Genomic DNA, 18067 nt, shown 5'->3' on the forward strand with positions numbered 1-18067 from the left:
CCGCAATATTTTCTTCCATGAGCCTCATGCCTCCTCTTTGACATATAGCAAGGATTACATCTAATCTCATTGATCCCTGATCAAGTGTTTGCTTTAAGATTAAATCAAGGGATAAAAACATTATAGAGGCTTAGACTAAAAGAATTGATTTGTTTCTTTTGATTGTGATTCCGGACAATTGGACCCTCCTTGAGCTTTCATGTCATTGATTCATGTTTTCATGCAGCACTCTGGTGTTCTGTTCATGGAGTTCTCTCAAACATATCATGTCTTTTATCTCCTTTGTTGCTGTGTGCGTCTATGAAGGGAAATCTATACAAAGTAATGACCACTGTTTAACGTTCTGGCGTTCTTAACGTTCATGTTTCTATGTGGAGCCATATTCAATGGCTGGGATACGTGATTAACAATAATATAATACCATAATACCATAATACCAGCCCAGGGTGTACCCCGCCTCCTGCCCGAAGACAGCTGGGATAGGCTCCAGCATGTCCGCGACCTTGTGAGTATAAGCGGTAGAAAATGAATAAATAAATAATAGAATCATAATTAGGAAGTAATAATATGCAGAGGACACTGTGAATTTAGGGTTACGTGGTTAGGGGTTAGAGTTAGGGGATCGGGTTAGAGGGTTAGGGTTAGATGGTTACGGTTAGGGGATAGGTTTAGAGGGTTAGGGTTCGGGGATAGGGTTAGAGGGTTAGGGTTTGGGTTAGGGTTCGGGTTAGATGGTTAGGGGTCACGGGTAGGGGAAAGGGCTAGAGGGTTAGAGTTAGGGTTAGATGGTTACGGTTAGAGTTAGGGGTTATAGTTCGGGATTAGGGTTATGGGATGTAGTATAGCAGGTTAGGGTTAGGGGATGGGGTTAGCGGGTTAGGGTTAGAGTGAGGGTTAGATGGTTAGGGGTTACGGTTAGGGGATTAGGGTTAGAGTTAAGGTTAGGGGATAGGGTTAGCAGGTTAGGGTTAAGGGCTAGGGTTGGGGTTAGGGTAGGGTTAGGGGGTTAGGGTTAGATGGCTAGGGGTTACGGTTAGGGTTAGAGTTAGGGTTAGATGGTTACGCTTAGAGGATTAGGGTTAGAGTTAAAGTTAGGGGTTAGGGTTAGCAGGTTAGGGTCAGCGTTCTAAGGTCTTATGTGACCATGTAAAAAGATGAAAGCACATTTGTAGGCAAAGATCCTCTTGTGATTCTGAACAGTTGGAGACATCCAGGAAAGAAAGCCGATGTCTGACAAGAGAAATCAACACTTGGGTGAACGATGAAGAACGAACCATCATCAACTTTCACTCGTCCATTCGAGTCCCTCCTCACTCAACATGGGCTGCATGAACGCCACATGCTTATTACCGTGGATTTTGTGCTGATCTGCAGTACAGGGGGAGAAAACCGAGGTCAGGTTGCCAGGGTCACACGCCCCAACCGGGATGACTGGAGGTTTGGGCTGCTTACAGCAGCTGCATCGACACGGTGTTAGGTAGAGGTACACCAGGATGAGGATCATGGTCACCACGCAGCCAAGCAGTGTTGTGTAACCTGTGTTGAAGGACTCTGCTGCAGGCAAGAGCACGGTCACGTTTATTTCTCTGGTTGCATTCAGTACCTGTATACTATCCACGGCCGTACACACATACAGGCCTGAGTCATTGACCTTGGCGGCTTGCATCTCCAAGGTACCATTAGCAGACATGCTCATTAGAGTGTCGTTGATGTTGTACTGGGTGATGACGCCCTGTTTGGGGGTAAGCCAAGCATATGAGAGATTGGCGCCACTCAAGGATGTTTGGCAATCCAGACGGACCCTTTGTCCCTCTGTAACCAACACTTTAGAGAGGAGCACAGTTACAGGCTGCGAGACGGCTCCTTCCACGGTGCAGTTGTTGAAAAAGCGAGTGTGTCGCAGGAACTGGATGGAGGCACGGGGGTCCCCGTAGATGCTGCAAATGTGTTCTTCCGTGAAATCCCTCAGCGTGTCGTACCCTCTAAGATCCCAGTGCCAGAATACGCTGTACATGGAGCAATCGCAAATAAGAGAGTTGTTATGGAGAAAGAGCCCCCGCTGCACTAAACTCGGCAATGCTTTCAGATCCTCCCATGGCAGACGTGTCATACGATTGGACGAGAGGTCAAGCATGGTCAGAAAAGGGTGGCTGTGGTCTTGGATGGAGAAGAAGGGGAAATTGGTGAGCTGGTTGAGGCTGAAGTAGGCTTTTTTCAGACTGCTCAGACCGCTCAGTGTGCCAGCTTCCACCTGTGTGATTTTATTGTTGAAGAGCATGAGCTCCTCCATCCTCCACAGTCCCTGGAAGTAGTGCTGCTCCACCACTTGGAGCTTGTTGGAGGACAGGTCCAGATATCTTATACTTGAGGCATTTTGAAACAGCCCGTACGTCAAGCTGGTCATCTGGTTGTGGGCCATCCGGAGGTTCTCCAGTCTGGACATCCTGCTGAAGCTACCTGCACCCAACCAGGATATATGGTTGTGGTTGAGATCCAGCGTGACAAAGAACTTGGGCAGAAACTTGGGTAACTTGGTGAGACCGCTGGAGCTGCAGCTCACTGTGTCGGATGTGCAGAGACACATGGATGGGCAGGTCTCCTCACTGGAGTGGAGGAGATAGAAGAGCGCCAGAATAGGAATGGGATTCGCTCCAGGGATCATTTTTCTAGAGGTCAGCACCTTGTAGGTGTGGAATTTTTCCAGGTTTCTATAAAAGAATAAGAATAACAGTAAACATGAGGGGTGTGATGGTACGCCATATTCACGCTTTAACGTCACATTTTAGTCCATTTTCGGTATAATAACGGAACAAATCTGCTTATATTCGTAACTAAATAGAATACAGAAACATTTTAAGATTTAGTTTGATACATTTTGTACATTAAAGATGCAAAAATCAATCCAGTGTGGGTCAATATACTGTATTATCAGCTACATAAGCTTTGTGTAAAAGTCCACAAAGTAAATTAGTGTCACATTTAACAATATATATATCATTGTGAAGTAATAGAACAGCAAATTTGTGATTTGTTTGGGACATTGTATTTATAAGCAAAATTGCACTTTCATCGAAACAGCTGTTTTGCCAAACACATCATATTTAATGGGACGTTCCTAGTTCTGCCACTAGGAGGCAGTGCAGCGATTCCCCCTCACTAAATAACTGATTGCACTTCCTCATTCCTCTGACATTTCGTGCACGGCTCACTTCCTGATGACTGTTTTAACAGGTGGGTGTCCATTTAGTGTCACAAACAACATGTACACATTATTAATAAGCTTAGTTGACAACTAAGGGCTGTTTTTGCGACGTTTGGATAAGATTTAGGTGGTTTTGTGGGTGTATTTGAACACGCTGATATTTCCGCTTTTTTCGGAATATATACTTCCGGTCTGTTCTTTGTTTAAAATGGCGGATCCCGCTAGTTGGTGTCTGATGAACAGAAATGATCATTTTGGCTCCATAACACACACACATTTGTATATAGGATAACTTTGATGCAATATTGATGTTTATATGTTTGTGACTTGTGCATATAGAAATAATGTTAGCTGGAAAAAATGCATATATTCACTCAGTGCATAATACAGTACATTAGTAGCAATATGCTAGCTTGTTTAATATATAGTTGAAAATACACTATGAAGGAATATTTAGTAGAGTAGTGGTATAGTATGTTTAGTATATGATATAGTTATTAATGCAAATTGTGTCTCGTTTTTGTAAGAAAAAGTTATTTTTGGGGAATGTGATGTGGATATGTGGTGATATACCAGAAGACCATCTACTAGCATGACCAGCATAGACCAGCATACGTTGTGTTTCTCTGTGTATTGTAATGCTGGTCTGGAGACACAACTTATACACAAAACATATGCATGTCAATGCTGTTTTTTCCAGCAGGGAAGATTTTATGTCAATGTTTGTTATGTCAACGATGGAATTTAAATCAATTCCGCTGAGGAGACTTGATGGAGAAGACATTACATGCATGTCTAATTTATTGATTCTCTTTTTAACAGGCCATCACAAACTCCAACCAGTTGAACTCTAATCCCTTCATGGGATTCCACGCTGAGACCTGTAACATTGGCTCAAGAGTTAGCCAAAGGCTGGGCTGCACTGTTTTCGTCCACCTAGAGCTCTGCTTCCATGCCGAATGCCTCGCCATTTTGTCCACTTTTAGTCACGCTACCTGGGCTTGTGGAGGTACGTATACCCTTTCTGTATCATTACCCTAGTAAACATCATCTTTTTATGACGGCCATTTGAGGCCTTTGACTTGAACTAAATAAAACGCATTCAGATACTCAGAGAGCAAATGTGTGTATTTCAAGTTCAATGCAGCAATTTGTGTCATTTTGCTGATGATTTTTTTTGTTCTTGCAGCAGTGCATTTAGCCTTCGTCATGTCATACAAGTATTTAAACATATTTACCTTAGAGGAGAAGAAGTCTTCTCAGCTGGTATCAGATGACTTAAAGTTGAACATCATCAGCACTTCCTGCAAGTAATAATGATGCTCTTGATGGTAGGAAATTTAGCAAAAGGTGCAAAATGTCAGTTTTGCCGCACTCATTCCTACAAAATTGGATTTTGAAAAGACCACCAGAACCATGGACCCAAAATAAACCGCCTATTGACATGAAAGTAAAAACTTACTACAGCTTTTTTTCTTTTATGAAGTAGTATCCTTCATTGAATGCCAACAAGTTTTTATCTGCTTCTCAGAGCCTCAATCCCGAGGCAGTCGAAGAACAATTTCATTGCTGTCGCCTATCTTCTCAGCCAAGTTTAAGGTCCTCCTACTGGCTCTCTCCTCGTCCCATACAAGACTGCAGCTCACCAAACATCCTGCGGTGCTTTGTGGTGTATAACAAACAGCTCTCTTAATCTCCCACAATCCCCTCCTCCTCCGCCTCCTCCTCCTCTTCCACCACGTATCATTTAGGACCAGCCTTGTGTCTCCTTCTGTCGTCATTGAGTAATGATGCCTCTGTGGCCTGCTCTCACCGGTTCAAAAGTATCAGCTTTCTCGCCATGTTCTATTAATATTCAGCTTCATTAAAATTTCAGTATTTTGCTTACAAAAGGATTGCGTCGAACTGTTAAAAATTACTCTAGAATATTGTATGTTTACCTCTCATTTGTAATCCTTGAGGAAAGAAACCTAGCTATGCCAGCTTGGTCTTTGTTGAATTGTTGTAGTAATATAGATTAGTTTACCACCTCCGCCATTTGTCTTGGTTTGATTAATTGGAAGCTTCTCTCCTGACTGTCCTTTCTTTTTTAGATGTGTCAACTGGATAGCGCTTATACCTGACAGACTCACACAGCCACAATCTCACACACACACACATGAAATGTCTTAAAGAGTGTATATTTTTCTTTCTTTCTGAGCCCCCACATCCTTCCCGCCTTCCCTGACTTCCACCGTGGGTTTGACTAGATATTTTCTGCCCATGTTGCTTGGTCATGGTGGTCCTGACAGCTCTGATTTCTGTCACAGTGAATTATCTTTGCCTTCTAGCAGCCACCTCCTCAATGCTGTACACCCCCCAAATCCCCCGCACCCCCTCCAACACCCATCTCTGTGAGTGCTGGGAGCTTTGACTGACTCCAGCTCACACACCGAAACCTGTTCACTGTGGTTTTCAGGCTTTTTGAATGGAGATCACTGCTCGGAGCAGATGTGGACATTGATGGAGAATGTTAGGTGGCGTGCGATCAGTGGTGCTCCGTGTTGTTTTAAGAGCAGGATTAAGGCTACAAATGCACATTTGGATGTATTTGTGTTCAAATAAACACACCATCCGGGTTGGCATTGTGGCTTTTCACGCAGTCTTGTCCCAAGGCGAGTCAACAGCTTGGCTGGAACATGTAAGGAATTTATACACCCACGTGTACATTGGAAATATGTTTGAGAATGATTCCCAACACACTCTCCTTGTAGGAGTAATGTTTATTTTCTGCACGAAATGCATATAAATGTATCTATGATTTCTAATGGCCTGTAAATTGAACTTAGTCCCACAGTATGGATAGCTGTACAGCTTTTTAAATATTCATGCTTCATTGATTGCTTCAATGTATTATATAACACTCCTGTTCATTGAATGGGCTTCACAGCCCAAGGAATATAATCACATCAGATGCATGTGTTCATCTGCATAACCTGGACAATTTCAGTGTTTGATGCTCTGAATCTGCAGCTTTATGATCTCCATAGCGGTATTTTTTTACTGTGCAGGGGAATGTTTACATCTTCTCATCCTGTTCTTGTTTTGCTGCCTCATTATTTTCAGTATTGACTTCTGCACTGGAAGATATTTCTCAATTCCAAATGCAATAATTAGTCATTGTACTCAGGAATCATTTCCTTTAAAGAATGAACAGCAAAGCAATGCAAAACACTGAGTGCATACGTATTTAATTAAATGTACATTTTAGTTGATTGCTTCCATTTATACAATAATCAAAGTAAGGTGGGGGATATCCAAAAAATTTTCCCCTGAGGGTCACAAACTGAAAAATCAAAGACTGTATACTCAGTAAAAAGGCAAAAAAAGATGATTATATGTATATACATATTTAAAAACAAAGTGTCAGCTTTTTGTTATTGTAAGTTATTTGTCAATACTTCAGCTTTTTCTGGTTACATTACTGTACATCCTTTTGCTCCTTTCCCCCCTTTTTTGATGTTGGCTTATGTTGTTAAATGTCGTGGGCCAATAAGAAATAAGCTGCTACCCCCTCACTGGCGGGACTTACTCATTCCGCTGAGGACGCCTGATGGAGGCTTGCATGCCTCAGATATTGAATCTTGTTTTACAGCGAGGTGTCCAGAGGACATGTACACATTCCTAATATGTTTAGGGATAACTAAGGTCTGTTTTTGCGACATATGATGATGCTCTGATGCTCTTCTGTGAGGATGACGAGTTGCTTTGCAAGGGTTCTGTAGAACCGCTCAACTAGCCCATTCACCACATTCACTCCCCTCTGGGGAAGTAGAAGTGGTCCACACATTCCTCTTGAGACATATCCGACAGCGCCTTTTCCATGAAACTTTCAAATGTAGCTGTTGCTTTGCAAAGGTCGAAGCAGAGGACATGGAACTGATGACCACCCCACGTCATCACCTAGCGCCAATAGCATCCACCGTGTGCTGCCTTCACTTTCGGGGCGGCCGCCGCCGTCACCACGTTGAGCCTCCACCTCCATGCCATCCAGTGTTTTAACTTCTGACACCAGGGCAGCGTCGTAGCTAATTCAGTCACAAGACTGTGGGCAAAAACACGATAACAAGCTTCTTATTGCACACAATAATGGCTACTGTTGATCGTAACCACGCCATGAAAAAGCACCCGATCACAACCTCAACTCACTCCCAAAAACAAAACACCTACACCCCTGGTGCATTCACGGCCACCCAAAACGGTCAGACACTCCAGAACACAACATGCAAAGAAGAAGACATCAAGGCCGCTACAATATACATACTATATATATGGTAATGTAACAGTAAGTGAAGATATCATCAGCAAGTAGCGAGGGCGTACCTGTGGGTCTACCATTGGTTGTGCTAACAGCCCGACTCGTGACGAGTGACACCAGAGCCGAATTGAAGCAAATACATTTAGGTATTTCAATCTTGTCCAGATACACAACATGAAGTCGCTCTACTCTTCTCTCCCCTTGTGCTGCAGCAGGACTGGTACATCATGTCACTTGAAGGAGCGTCCGTCATCACCATGGTTACTGTTCCATACCTAGCTTCTGTGTAGGCCAAGCTGTGATTTGACCCGTAAAATACCTTCACTGCTGAGATGATGTCTTATGTGGAAAACAGCCACGGTACGATCAGTCTACCGTGAAAAACACGTAAGACCAATCCCCAACATCGTGTTTGCCATTTTTTAGTCTGTTCGCCTTTTCATGTTTTTAATACTCTTTTCATGTTTCTGTGGTTCTGCTGTCCCAATCCATGGCAAACCTTCAGCAAAGTGAATAATTGGCTGAGAAAGTGGATTGGGAGAGCTACTGTTTTGCTGGCAAAAGATATCAATAAAGTCAATCAATAAGATATTAATGCAACATAATGAATATTTTGATCAAATCGTAATGATTTGATTATATTCGGGGGGTTATATTGGCTGGATCTGATCTTTTTTTTGGGGGGGGGGGGTGTCAGACCCTTGTATCCCCTGTGCAAATTACTTGCCTGGCAAGTAGGTTGCTGAAACATGGAAAAGGGGTAGGATTAGCTTATGCTTCTTCCTACTCCTTTTCGGATGTGTTGAATAATATGGTTACAGAATACTTCATTCATTTAGTCAGTAGAGTCAGAGCAGTCATGAACAAAAACATAAAACAAATATTAATATTTGTCCAATGAAATGTATTCTAAATGTATTTTCTGTATGCTTAATCATTTTAACGTTTTCTGAAGTAGAAGTTGCTGAATTTGCTAATCCTGAAGCTGCCTTAAGCGTGCCTGCTTACTGTCACACTACACAATGGCTTGGATCATGGCGCCTGCCACTTTGTGTTTGTCAGCATGTTGCCAACAAATAATGTTCCAGAAACATTTATTATACACCACGACTTTAGGTATACAAAACGGTGGTGACACCAGCCATGTTGTTTGGTCTAGAGACAGTACCGTTGAGGAAAAGACAGGAAGCAGAGATGAGGATGCTGACGTTCTCATTGGGAGTGACCAGGATGGATAGGATCAGGAACGAGTACATCAGAGAGACATTACGATAGTCAGCGAACGGGAGGGTCATTTCCCTACGCCTTCGGGTTGAGCAACTTGGGGACATTGAGTCCAAATGGGCCATATTCCGGGCCTCCATTGCTGAGGCAACCGATTGGACCTGCGGCCGCAAGGCGGTCGGTGCCAGTCGCGGTGGCAGATGGACGCCAGAGGTCAGAGTCGCCATCAAGCTGAAGAAGGCGTATTATTGAGCTTGTGGGACTCCTCGGTGAGGCCATGGAGCATGACTTCTGGTCGGCCTTGAAGAGGTTCTGGCAAACTGTCCAGCGCCTCAGAAAAGGGAACCAGCAGCCTGCTCACCTGGACTTAATTGGTTCCCCACATATTATGGCATAGAAAACCTGAGTAAAAAAACACTATTATAGCCCTCTATAGATGAAACAACAATGTTATTATTGTTATTATTATGATGTTAGTCCAGGGTGTACCCGCCTCTCGCCCAAAAACAGCTGGGATAGGCTCCAGCATGCCCGTGACCCTTGTGAGAGAATAAACAGAAGACGGATGGATGTTATTATTATTGTGGGATCATTTCAACCTGCAATAAAAGCCTGTTGTTCCAGAAATCAAGTGTTTCAGCCAACAAATACTGACACCTACAGTAGTTACCAATTGACAGTATTACATTCATAATTTGAATATCTTTGTATATTTAGCTATTTGTATGTTTGAAAATGATGAAAAACAAATTCACCAGTGTTTAGCGCCATTTGTCTTGGATGTGATCTGAATTGGTTGAGAAATTTTTTAAATGGCCCGTTCATTTTCTATGGGAAAATTCAGTGGGGATTTTTGGAAAATCTGGGAACTTTTTGAAAAAACTGAAATGATTTGATGCTCGAATACATCAGCCCTTTGAGGGCATTCACACAATGAATCTAGGTATCGGTAAATGTTGCTGTAATCTTTTGTATTTATTTAATGAGACAGACTGTGTGCAATGTCGTTCCACCAAATCACCAGGTTATCAGCGGACCTCAAACCTTAAACCTTGACCTCAATGCTTACAGCCCCCCAGCAGAAAGTGATTTGTCTTCACCATCTGCTACAGATGAGGATGAGAGCGAGAGAGAGGGAGGGAGAAAGAAAAGGAACACACAGCAGCTGAGAGAAAAGTATGCTCTTATCTTGCCCTTGAGAAGCAGTGAAGCTCACACATATGATGTCTCAGATGCAAGGATATTTTGTCAAGTTGTGTGAATATTGCCATTATTTATCCTGCACATTTAGACGTAAGGTAGCCAAATACATGAGCTTAATTATTATGTTTTCATTTCAACTGAACTTGAAAACTTAGAAACACACAATGGCAGCTGCTAATTTGTTTAGAGAATGAATACTAAAGCACTAAAGCTCCTGGCAGCAAACCTCCCACTGATGGCATCGCTTGTTGTTTTTATCTGCCACTTGTGAATCCTTGAACCTGAAAACGACCACCCTATTCACTATTTATTATGCGTTTCAATATCACCGATGGCGCTCGGCCTTTCAAAATATGAACGAGTCAGTGTCTAGATAAAGATTCAGAAGACTTGAGTTTTATTTCACTTTTTCTCTCCCTCGGTAAATCTACTGTCTTGATGAGCTATCCGTTGAAAAGGAGCTTCAGGAGCAGGGAAATAATTCCCCCAAAAAACTGAAACTGGGATTTTTATGTGCTGCATGTCAGTCACACATACAGCTACAATAGCTTTTCTGTGTCATTCTGTCTGGTGGACAGCTCAAGTGTAAAGAGGAAAGCACGCCATCTAGTGGTCTGGGAATGCCCCTTACACTTAACAATGTACCCCCCCCCCCCACCTCCACCTATCATACATTGGAAGGATGGTTTAACCCTGAGATGCATAAGTGGGTCAAAAATGACCCGGTCAGGTTGTTTTCTTTGAAGGTTGTTTCTTCATAATGACATTTTTTTTCATCACTTTATTCATCAAAAAACATGTTTTTGATATCATGCCGTTCACATTTTTAACTTATCTTTTATACATTTTAAGAATTTTTTGTTTTTGTGTTACTACCCCAACCTTCCATAAGTGGGTCAAAAATGACCTGGTGAGGTTGTTTTCTTGAAATATCTTTGTAATGAAAAATTGTTATCATTTCATATTCCAGGTATTCCTTTTTTTTAACTTACCTTTATGCAACACACAATGGATCCTCACATTTTCTATTGTTGTACGGGGTCATTTTCTTTTACTAAGATGAAAAAAAGTGAAAAATTAAGATGTTTCTAACATGAAATCATTCTTGTGTGGTCCTAAATATAATACTAAATATCATACAAGTGATTATTCCTAACCAAAATGGCAAAATTGGCATAAAAACACATTGATTGGGTGATTTTTGACCCACTTATGGAAGAGTGTAGGGTCCAGTCACTCGTGCATGTAAGGGTTAATGTAATTTACCTTGTTGACACATCAATTGAGTCACTGGATTTCATGACTGCAAAAATATGGAAGTAGAGCTTTATTGCTCCCTTAACGTAGAGGGGAGAAATAATCACTTAGCTATAAATACAAAAAATCAACTCCCCTTTCAAATAAAAGTGAACGTTAACAACCTCGTGAAGGTTGGTTCATTGGATGGCTGTTATATGATCCTAATCAGATTTTATGTCGTGTATGTGAATGTATTTTTTCCTTTATGTTTTGACACATGGGGAAATAAATGTTTCCTATTTATTATGTACAATCGCAGAAATGAGCTTGATTAGAATTCAAACCCATCTTCCTTTATCATTTGCTGTGATTGTTAGCCAATTTCACTTCGGACTTTGTGGAGTTAATATGATCGCTTGCTGTTTACCCTTTTTTGCCTCCTTCCATGGAAGCCAATTATGCATGAGTAGCAGCAGATGAGCACTGGACGCCACTAATGGTTCTGCCTCTCCCTTTGTGTTCACATTACTGAAGGATATGAGTTGTGAAATTAGATCACTACTGACTACTGTGATATCAGCGATTGTGCTATAAAACATTATGAGGCAGAACATAGTAAATTGTGTGATGTGACTGTGGGGTGGCGGACTGTCTGCCGCTTTTTGTCTGATATCCTTTCCTGTCCTTGCCATTCCTTTTTTTTTTACCCTGGCGCTCGCCATCCTTCTTCTCAGCTCTTACACTATATCTCCCGTGTGCTCCCACCTCCCTTCACACCAATGAAACCTACCTCCTGCTCCTTTTCCATCCCACCTCCTAATCACCTCATTCCATTTATGCTATCACCTCCAATCTACCCAAATCACTTCTTCACACCACCTCTCCTCTTGACTCGTCCGTCATCGTCTGCTGTTATCTACAAAGACAGACGAGACACGAGCCAATTCCCCCTCCATATCACTCATAGTGGATTGACATATCTTATAAAATCCATTATGTCAAAATCAATAGCGATGAATGGACGTAATATAGCGATTACAGATAAATCACAACCATAAAGTGATTCATTATCTTATTATTGGCTAACCTCATGTTCACAAATCATCTGAAATACCCAACGATGTGAAAGTGACCTTCTGTATTGCTCATATTCCAAATGTTGGTTTTACCTCTGCTAACTCAAAGTTATTGACTTGGATTGACATGGGTCACTAAAAATAAAAACAAATCATGACCCATGATTACAAATACGACTTCCAATTTATTCTCATAAAAAAAAATCCCATATGATTTTATTCAAATTCAAATAAACTAAACAAATAAAATAAAACTCAAATAAATAAAGGCCACAGTGTCCGAGTGGTTAGCATGCAGGCCTGCTTGTCTGTGTGGTTTGTATGTTCTCCCCACAACAGGCACAGTATTCCAGAATAAAATACAAGCTACAAGCTACGCCTAAAATTCACTTTATGAAGTGAGCCTTAAAAGAAGTTTGGCATGGCTCAAGACGCTCGGTTTGAAAAGGTGTGGTAAAACGTCACAGAGGGGCGGGCTTCCTTTGGGCGTGTGACCCATCACAGCAGAGTGGGCATGCCCGTTGGTGGAATAAATTAAAACAGACCGTTTTGGCAGGAAGCACAAATCAAAGCTGGAATAGGTGCAGATTCTTCAAAATCTAAAAGGTTTTCTGTGTGGGTTATTGCGTGTAGCTGCTCTATAGGAGTTCATGACTCAATACAAAGTGTAGAAAAGTGAGCGTAATAGAGCTGGCCGGACGGTTAGAAAGTGTTTTGCTAACCTAGCAGGAGACAACAAAGACTCAAAAGTTTACAGAAGGCGTAGGAGTGATCCAAGCATGGAGTGACAAGCACGCGTCTGAAACGAAGAACCAGCACGTCTGGCTGCAAGCAGTCAGCTGAAATGGGAGGATGAGTAACAAGCCTCAGGTGTGCCTGGTCTTCCTGCCTCCAGCCCGCTCAGGGATATCTGCAAAAAAGGAAAAAATATAACAAAGGCCAGGAGAAGGCAGGGAATTAAACAAAACAAAGAGGCAGCACTAGAAATGTGACACAAATTCTTTATTTCTAGAATCCATCCATACGCGCTAACCACTTGGCCACCATTAATCATTGCACATTACTTTTTAAACACAAGCATTTTATTGCATTTGAAGAGGTTTGTATGACCATATTGTTTTGGTGTGGTATAATTGTTTAATTGTTCTTGCCAATTTCATTCCGTCAATTCTTTTAATGACCTTTTAATAGCTTTTGACTTGACTTATCTCCAGATGCTAATGAACGTGCTTCTCATCGGGGACCACAGTGCTTTCTCTCATCTATTTCTATTTTTTTAGCTTCTGTTAATCACGGCTTTGATTGTGATAAATGATAAACTGAAGTGTCTGTCAGTAGAAAACATTCATTCATTCATTTTCTACCGCTTTTCCTCACGAGGGTCACGGCGGTGCTGGAGCCTATCCCAGCTGTCTTGGGGCGAGAGGCGGGGTACACCCTGGACTGGTGGCCAGCCAATCACAAGGCACATATAGACAAACAACCATTCACACTCACATTCACACCTATGGACAATTTGGAGTGGCCAATTAACCTAGCATGTTTTTGGAATGTGGGAGGAAACCGGAGTACCTGGAAAACATGCAAACTCCACACAGAGATGGCCGAGGGTGGAATTGAACCCTGGTCTCCTAGCTGTGAGCTAACCACGCGCTAACCACTCGACCGCCGTGCCGCCCTATTTACAGCATATGCAAGAAAACATTGACTTTGGTATACGTGATTGCACTCCAGAGTTGAGTCGTATAAAGAAACATGGCCATGTTTGTGCTCTCCACACAGGTTGAACACGAGGGGACGAGGGGAACAGTGACGAGCAGTTAGAGGTTCCATCAAGAATCTACGTGGCCATCCAATGAAACCATCTCTGAACAGGTAACTCAATTGAACTTGCGGCTGCCTCCTCTGGCGCGCCAAGCACAAACACTTTCCCAACTGATAAGATGAGGTAACCGAGCATGGCCAGATTGGCCGAGTGAAACAGGAGAGGCCCCATCCTTCCAAATTGCCCGGACATGGTCAAGGGAGGCGTTTTCACCACTTTTGCAGATGGAGAAGCGTGAGGAGCAGGAAAGGTGCCGGGTTGTCTCCCAATCAATCAAATAGACTGACTTTAATCATGGCGCTATTCAGTGCTGAGGCTTGCAGTCTTCCTGAGCCATTCGCAGGTTTAGCCATGCCTTCAGTGCAGTTAATTGAGTGGCACTGGAATTGGATTGGATTTGAACTAAATTTGCAGTGTGGCTGATAAGGAATATAAATGTGTACTGTACTTTTTGTGTATTTTTACAATAGCCACGAACAAAAACTTAATATTTTGAACAGGTTACGACCACGGAAAATAAGGTGCCACTGCTCTTAATAGACCATCCCATAATTGTTCTCCTGCTAAATGATATAATGATCACATTGACCTTTCCTCAGTCCTGCTTAGCAATTTAAGATGACACGCTGAGGAAAGTCAATTTAATGAATGCAATTCAATGATGCTGTCCTCATCTCTATTACCAATCTCAATTTTTAAAAAGAGTTAGCTCGTTAATTATTGCAGATGTGCTACAATGAAAATGCCAATGCGGCTTGAATGCCTCAAGGTGTCTCAAGGTGCAAGGGATGTATTTAAGGAAACGACTACATTGTCAACTGGTATACATACGGTATGCGGTTTAGATGTAGTGCACGTTCTTTCAGTCAAGTCTGGAAAGGCTCCAGGAGAATTAGATGATATTTTAATGTTCCCTGTGGGTTTACTGGGTCATTACGCTTTCATGTAAGTGGGAAGCTGGGAACATTTGAATCATCTTGTTGTTTGATAGAAGGAGCAGCAGAGATAAGAAAACAGTCTCGTAATGCGAACATTCTTTGCATATTGTGTGTATTATTTTTCCGTTGCACCGTTATTAGAGTCTTACCAGCATAAGGAGACAAGTGGACATACTGGTTAACACTGTACATGCCATATAGAATGTATGTATACAGTGCAGTGCAAGTCTCCTTGTGGATGTTTTTATGGCTTGAAACTGGTCTAACATCTTTTGCTGTGAACTGCATCATCACCTCTTTTTACCTCTCGTGCAAAAAAATGTAAAAGATATAAATACGTCTTTGGGGTCAGCTATTCTGGTTTATTCATTCATTCATTCATTTTCTACCGCTAATCCTCACCAGGGTCGTGGGGGGTGCTGGAGCTTATGCCAGCTGTCTTTGGGTGGGGTACACCCTGGACCTGAAATATGTGCTAATAACTATAAAAGCACTGCAAGTACTGCAAAAAAGGCCAGTAGGGATAATTCATAATGCCGCCTACAGAGAACATACTAACTCCTTATTTTTAAAATCACAAATACTTCAACTTGCTGATATAGTTCATCTTCAAACAGCTAAAATAATGCATAAGGCTAAAAATAACCAATTAGCTAAAAAAGTCACATCTGTCACATTCATACCTATGGACAATTTGAGTGGCCAATTAACCTAGCATGTTTTTGAAATGTGGGAGGAAACCGGAGACACAGGGAGAACATGCAAACTCCACCGAGGGTGGAATTGAACCCTGGTTTCCTAGCTGTGAGGTCTGCGTGCTAACCACTGGACCGCCGTGCAGCCTGTTCTGGTTTATAAAAACATAAAAATACATCTTTAGTATTGAATCATTTCATTTGTTCCAGAAGATCTGACTCTAACTGAAACGGATGCTAACCAAATAAAGTTTTCCCATAAGAAGTATGTAATGTACATCCAATTAATCAATTCCAAAAATGTTATGGGTCTCAGGATATGGTACCACAATGACAAAATACAAAAATATGTCAGAAATGAGAATTTGTTGTCTCATCAGTTCAGCCATTGCCCCAATTAGTCGACTGGTGGCGTTCATAAGAGGACAGTGATTTTTTTCAGTTATGCCCATCGGACAGGGAAAGCAGAGAGTGCCGCCACTTCCCACTCGAGTTACATCAGGTGCAACATGTTTTTGCAATCCAATCTGGCTACAAGGCCACAGGGAGGTTTTACTTATTGCTTACAATCCAGAACAAATCATAAACTCTGCAAACATCAGGGACCGAGTCTGCTTGGGGAGCCGCTGGAGGCTCAGGGGTTTGGATTTCCTCTGTTTTGAATGATCACTCAACTGTTACCACCCACTGAGAGTTGTCTACGATGTGGTACATTTGGGGGGTGCTTATGGTTTTAAAAAATAAATAAATATAACAGAAAGGTTTAAAAATGTAACCACATTTCAACAGATGAATTATCTAGCGGAATGTGGGCTACGGTTGGGCAATACTTTTTATATGAAAATAAAGATGAAAATATGAGCTGGAAACCTCATATTACAAATATACAACATAAGGTGGCCAGAAATATTTCAGTATTGAACAAAGCAAAATTTGTTCTCAATCAGAAATCACTCTGTGGTTCTACCATATCTTACTTATTGTGTGGAAATATTGGGTAATAACTATAAATGCAATCTTCACTCACTAAATGTACTGCAAAAAAGGTCAGTAAGGATAATTCATAATGCCGCCTACAGAGAACATACTAACTCCTTATTTCTAAAATCACTAATACTTCAACTTGCTGATATAGTTCATCTTCAAACAGCTAAATCCAAGGATGAAGAGTCTTGAACCAGCCATGATGTGCTATATATATCACTATATTGACACTTACTATGGTACCCATTATGGCATTGGATGCTCATATCACCGAGTACTTCGGTACAAGGTCCATTATTAAAAAACAAACAAACAAACAAAAAAAAACTTAAACTATATTATGGAAAGCAGGAAGTGAACAAATGTAACAGTTAGTGTACCAGATGGAGGGGTAGGATTTAATAAGCTTTGCTTCTTCCTACTCCTTCCTACCATTACCATTACCATAAATAATGATAAGAAAATTACTTATGAACGGAAGCAAGTTGCACTCCGCAGCGGACTTTGCTACATGGAACATTCATCTGGGGAAGTATTTACTCGTCGGACCGCTTTCACTATGGCGATAAACAGGCTGTCAGAACTTTGGAGCATGAATTGAAGCTAGCAGGGGTAGCTTAGTTTAGCATGCTAGCGTGGTTGCGAGCGCTACTTGGGTTGGATGAGCATCTTCAGCGCTTTGATGTAAGGAGTGATATAATGCAGAATGACGACATATGCAGTTGGAATATGGAGTTCACCTTCATTGGGCCACAGTGCCAGAAGACATTAAGATTATAGATTAAAATGCTATATTAATTAATTTTCACCATATCATGATACAGCCCCAAAATATCGTAATATATGCTAAGGCCCATATCGCCCAACCCTACTACACACTAATTTCTTCAGTGTGAAGAGAAAAAATTGGTCAGTGTGTATGAAATAATAGAGAAGAGCTTCCAGAGAAGAAAAGTAGGAGCACATCTGTCATTGCAGTCTGGCTGGAGTTGGCCTTCGCCTCACTGTTTTGATTATATCCTTATCGCTCTTTTACCTACTGGGGATGAGTAACAGTGACCCACTGGATTGCTTCCTCAGCCATATTTCCTAGTCCCACTTTAGCATCGCTATCCATTCCAAGTGTCAGTAGATTTATACTTGGTCATAAAATCTCACAAGAAGTAAAAGGAACATTATGCAACGTTATTGAATAAACTGCCATCTCAAATGTTCTCAACGGGTCCAATGATGAATTGAATGCAAAACATCAATACTTTGTTGTTAATTGCTGAAATTGATATTAGATCCATAGAGGAACAGAGCATACAAAACCTTTTTATGAGTTTTTAAATACCGTTTTTTACTAAGGATGAGCTAGATACTCGTTACGGATAATGCATAT

General features: G+C 41.6%; 2 protein-coding genes across 4 annotated transcripts in view; one reads left to right on the forward strand and one right to left on the reverse strand.

Moving 5' to 3' along the window:
* Positions 1 to 886: 886 nt before the first annotated feature.
* On the reverse strand, positions 887 to 4872 carry LOC131104029 (amphoterin-induced protein 3). 2 transcript variants are annotated; one of them, XM_078796810.1, is made up of 3 exons: positions 4665 to 4872; positions 4441 to 4506; positions 887 to 2708 (listed from the first exon to the last, which is right to left on the reverse strand). In XM_078796810.1, the coding sequence occupies exon 3, from the start codon at positions 2660 to 2662 to the stop codon at positions 1280 to 1282; it is 1383 nt and encodes a 460-aa protein (XP_078652936.1). In that variant the 5' UTR covers positions 2663 to 2708; positions 4441 to 4506; positions 4665 to 4872; the 3' UTR covers positions 887 to 1279. The 2 variants fall into 2 exon arrangements, with proteins under 2 accessions (XP_078652936.1, XP_057906708.2); XM_058050725.2 differs by having other exon boundaries at positions 4441 to 4872.
* The window catches only part of LOC131104027 (metabotropic glutamate receptor 7-like), a 130731-nt gene continuing 116579 nt past the window's right edge, over positions 3916 to 18067 (forward strand). For both annotated transcript variants that reach the window (XM_058050721.2, XM_078796808.1), the window contains exons 1-2: positions 3916 to 4211; positions 14024 to 14116. The gene's annotated coding sequence lies outside the window, so the exon portion shown is untranslated. The remainder of the gene's footprint in view (positions 4212 to 14023; positions 14117 to 18067) is intronic.

The sequence above is a fragment of the Doryrhamphus excisus genome, linkage group LG15 (genome assembly GCF_037039965.1).
Source record: "Doryrhamphus excisus strain RoL-2023G ecotype Guam linkage group LG15, RoL_Dexc_Guam_v1.1, whole genome shotgun sequence".
Classification (NCBI taxonomy): domain Eukaryota; kingdom Metazoa; phylum Chordata; class Actinopteri; order Syngnathiformes; family Syngnathidae; genus Doryrhamphus; species Doryrhamphus excisus.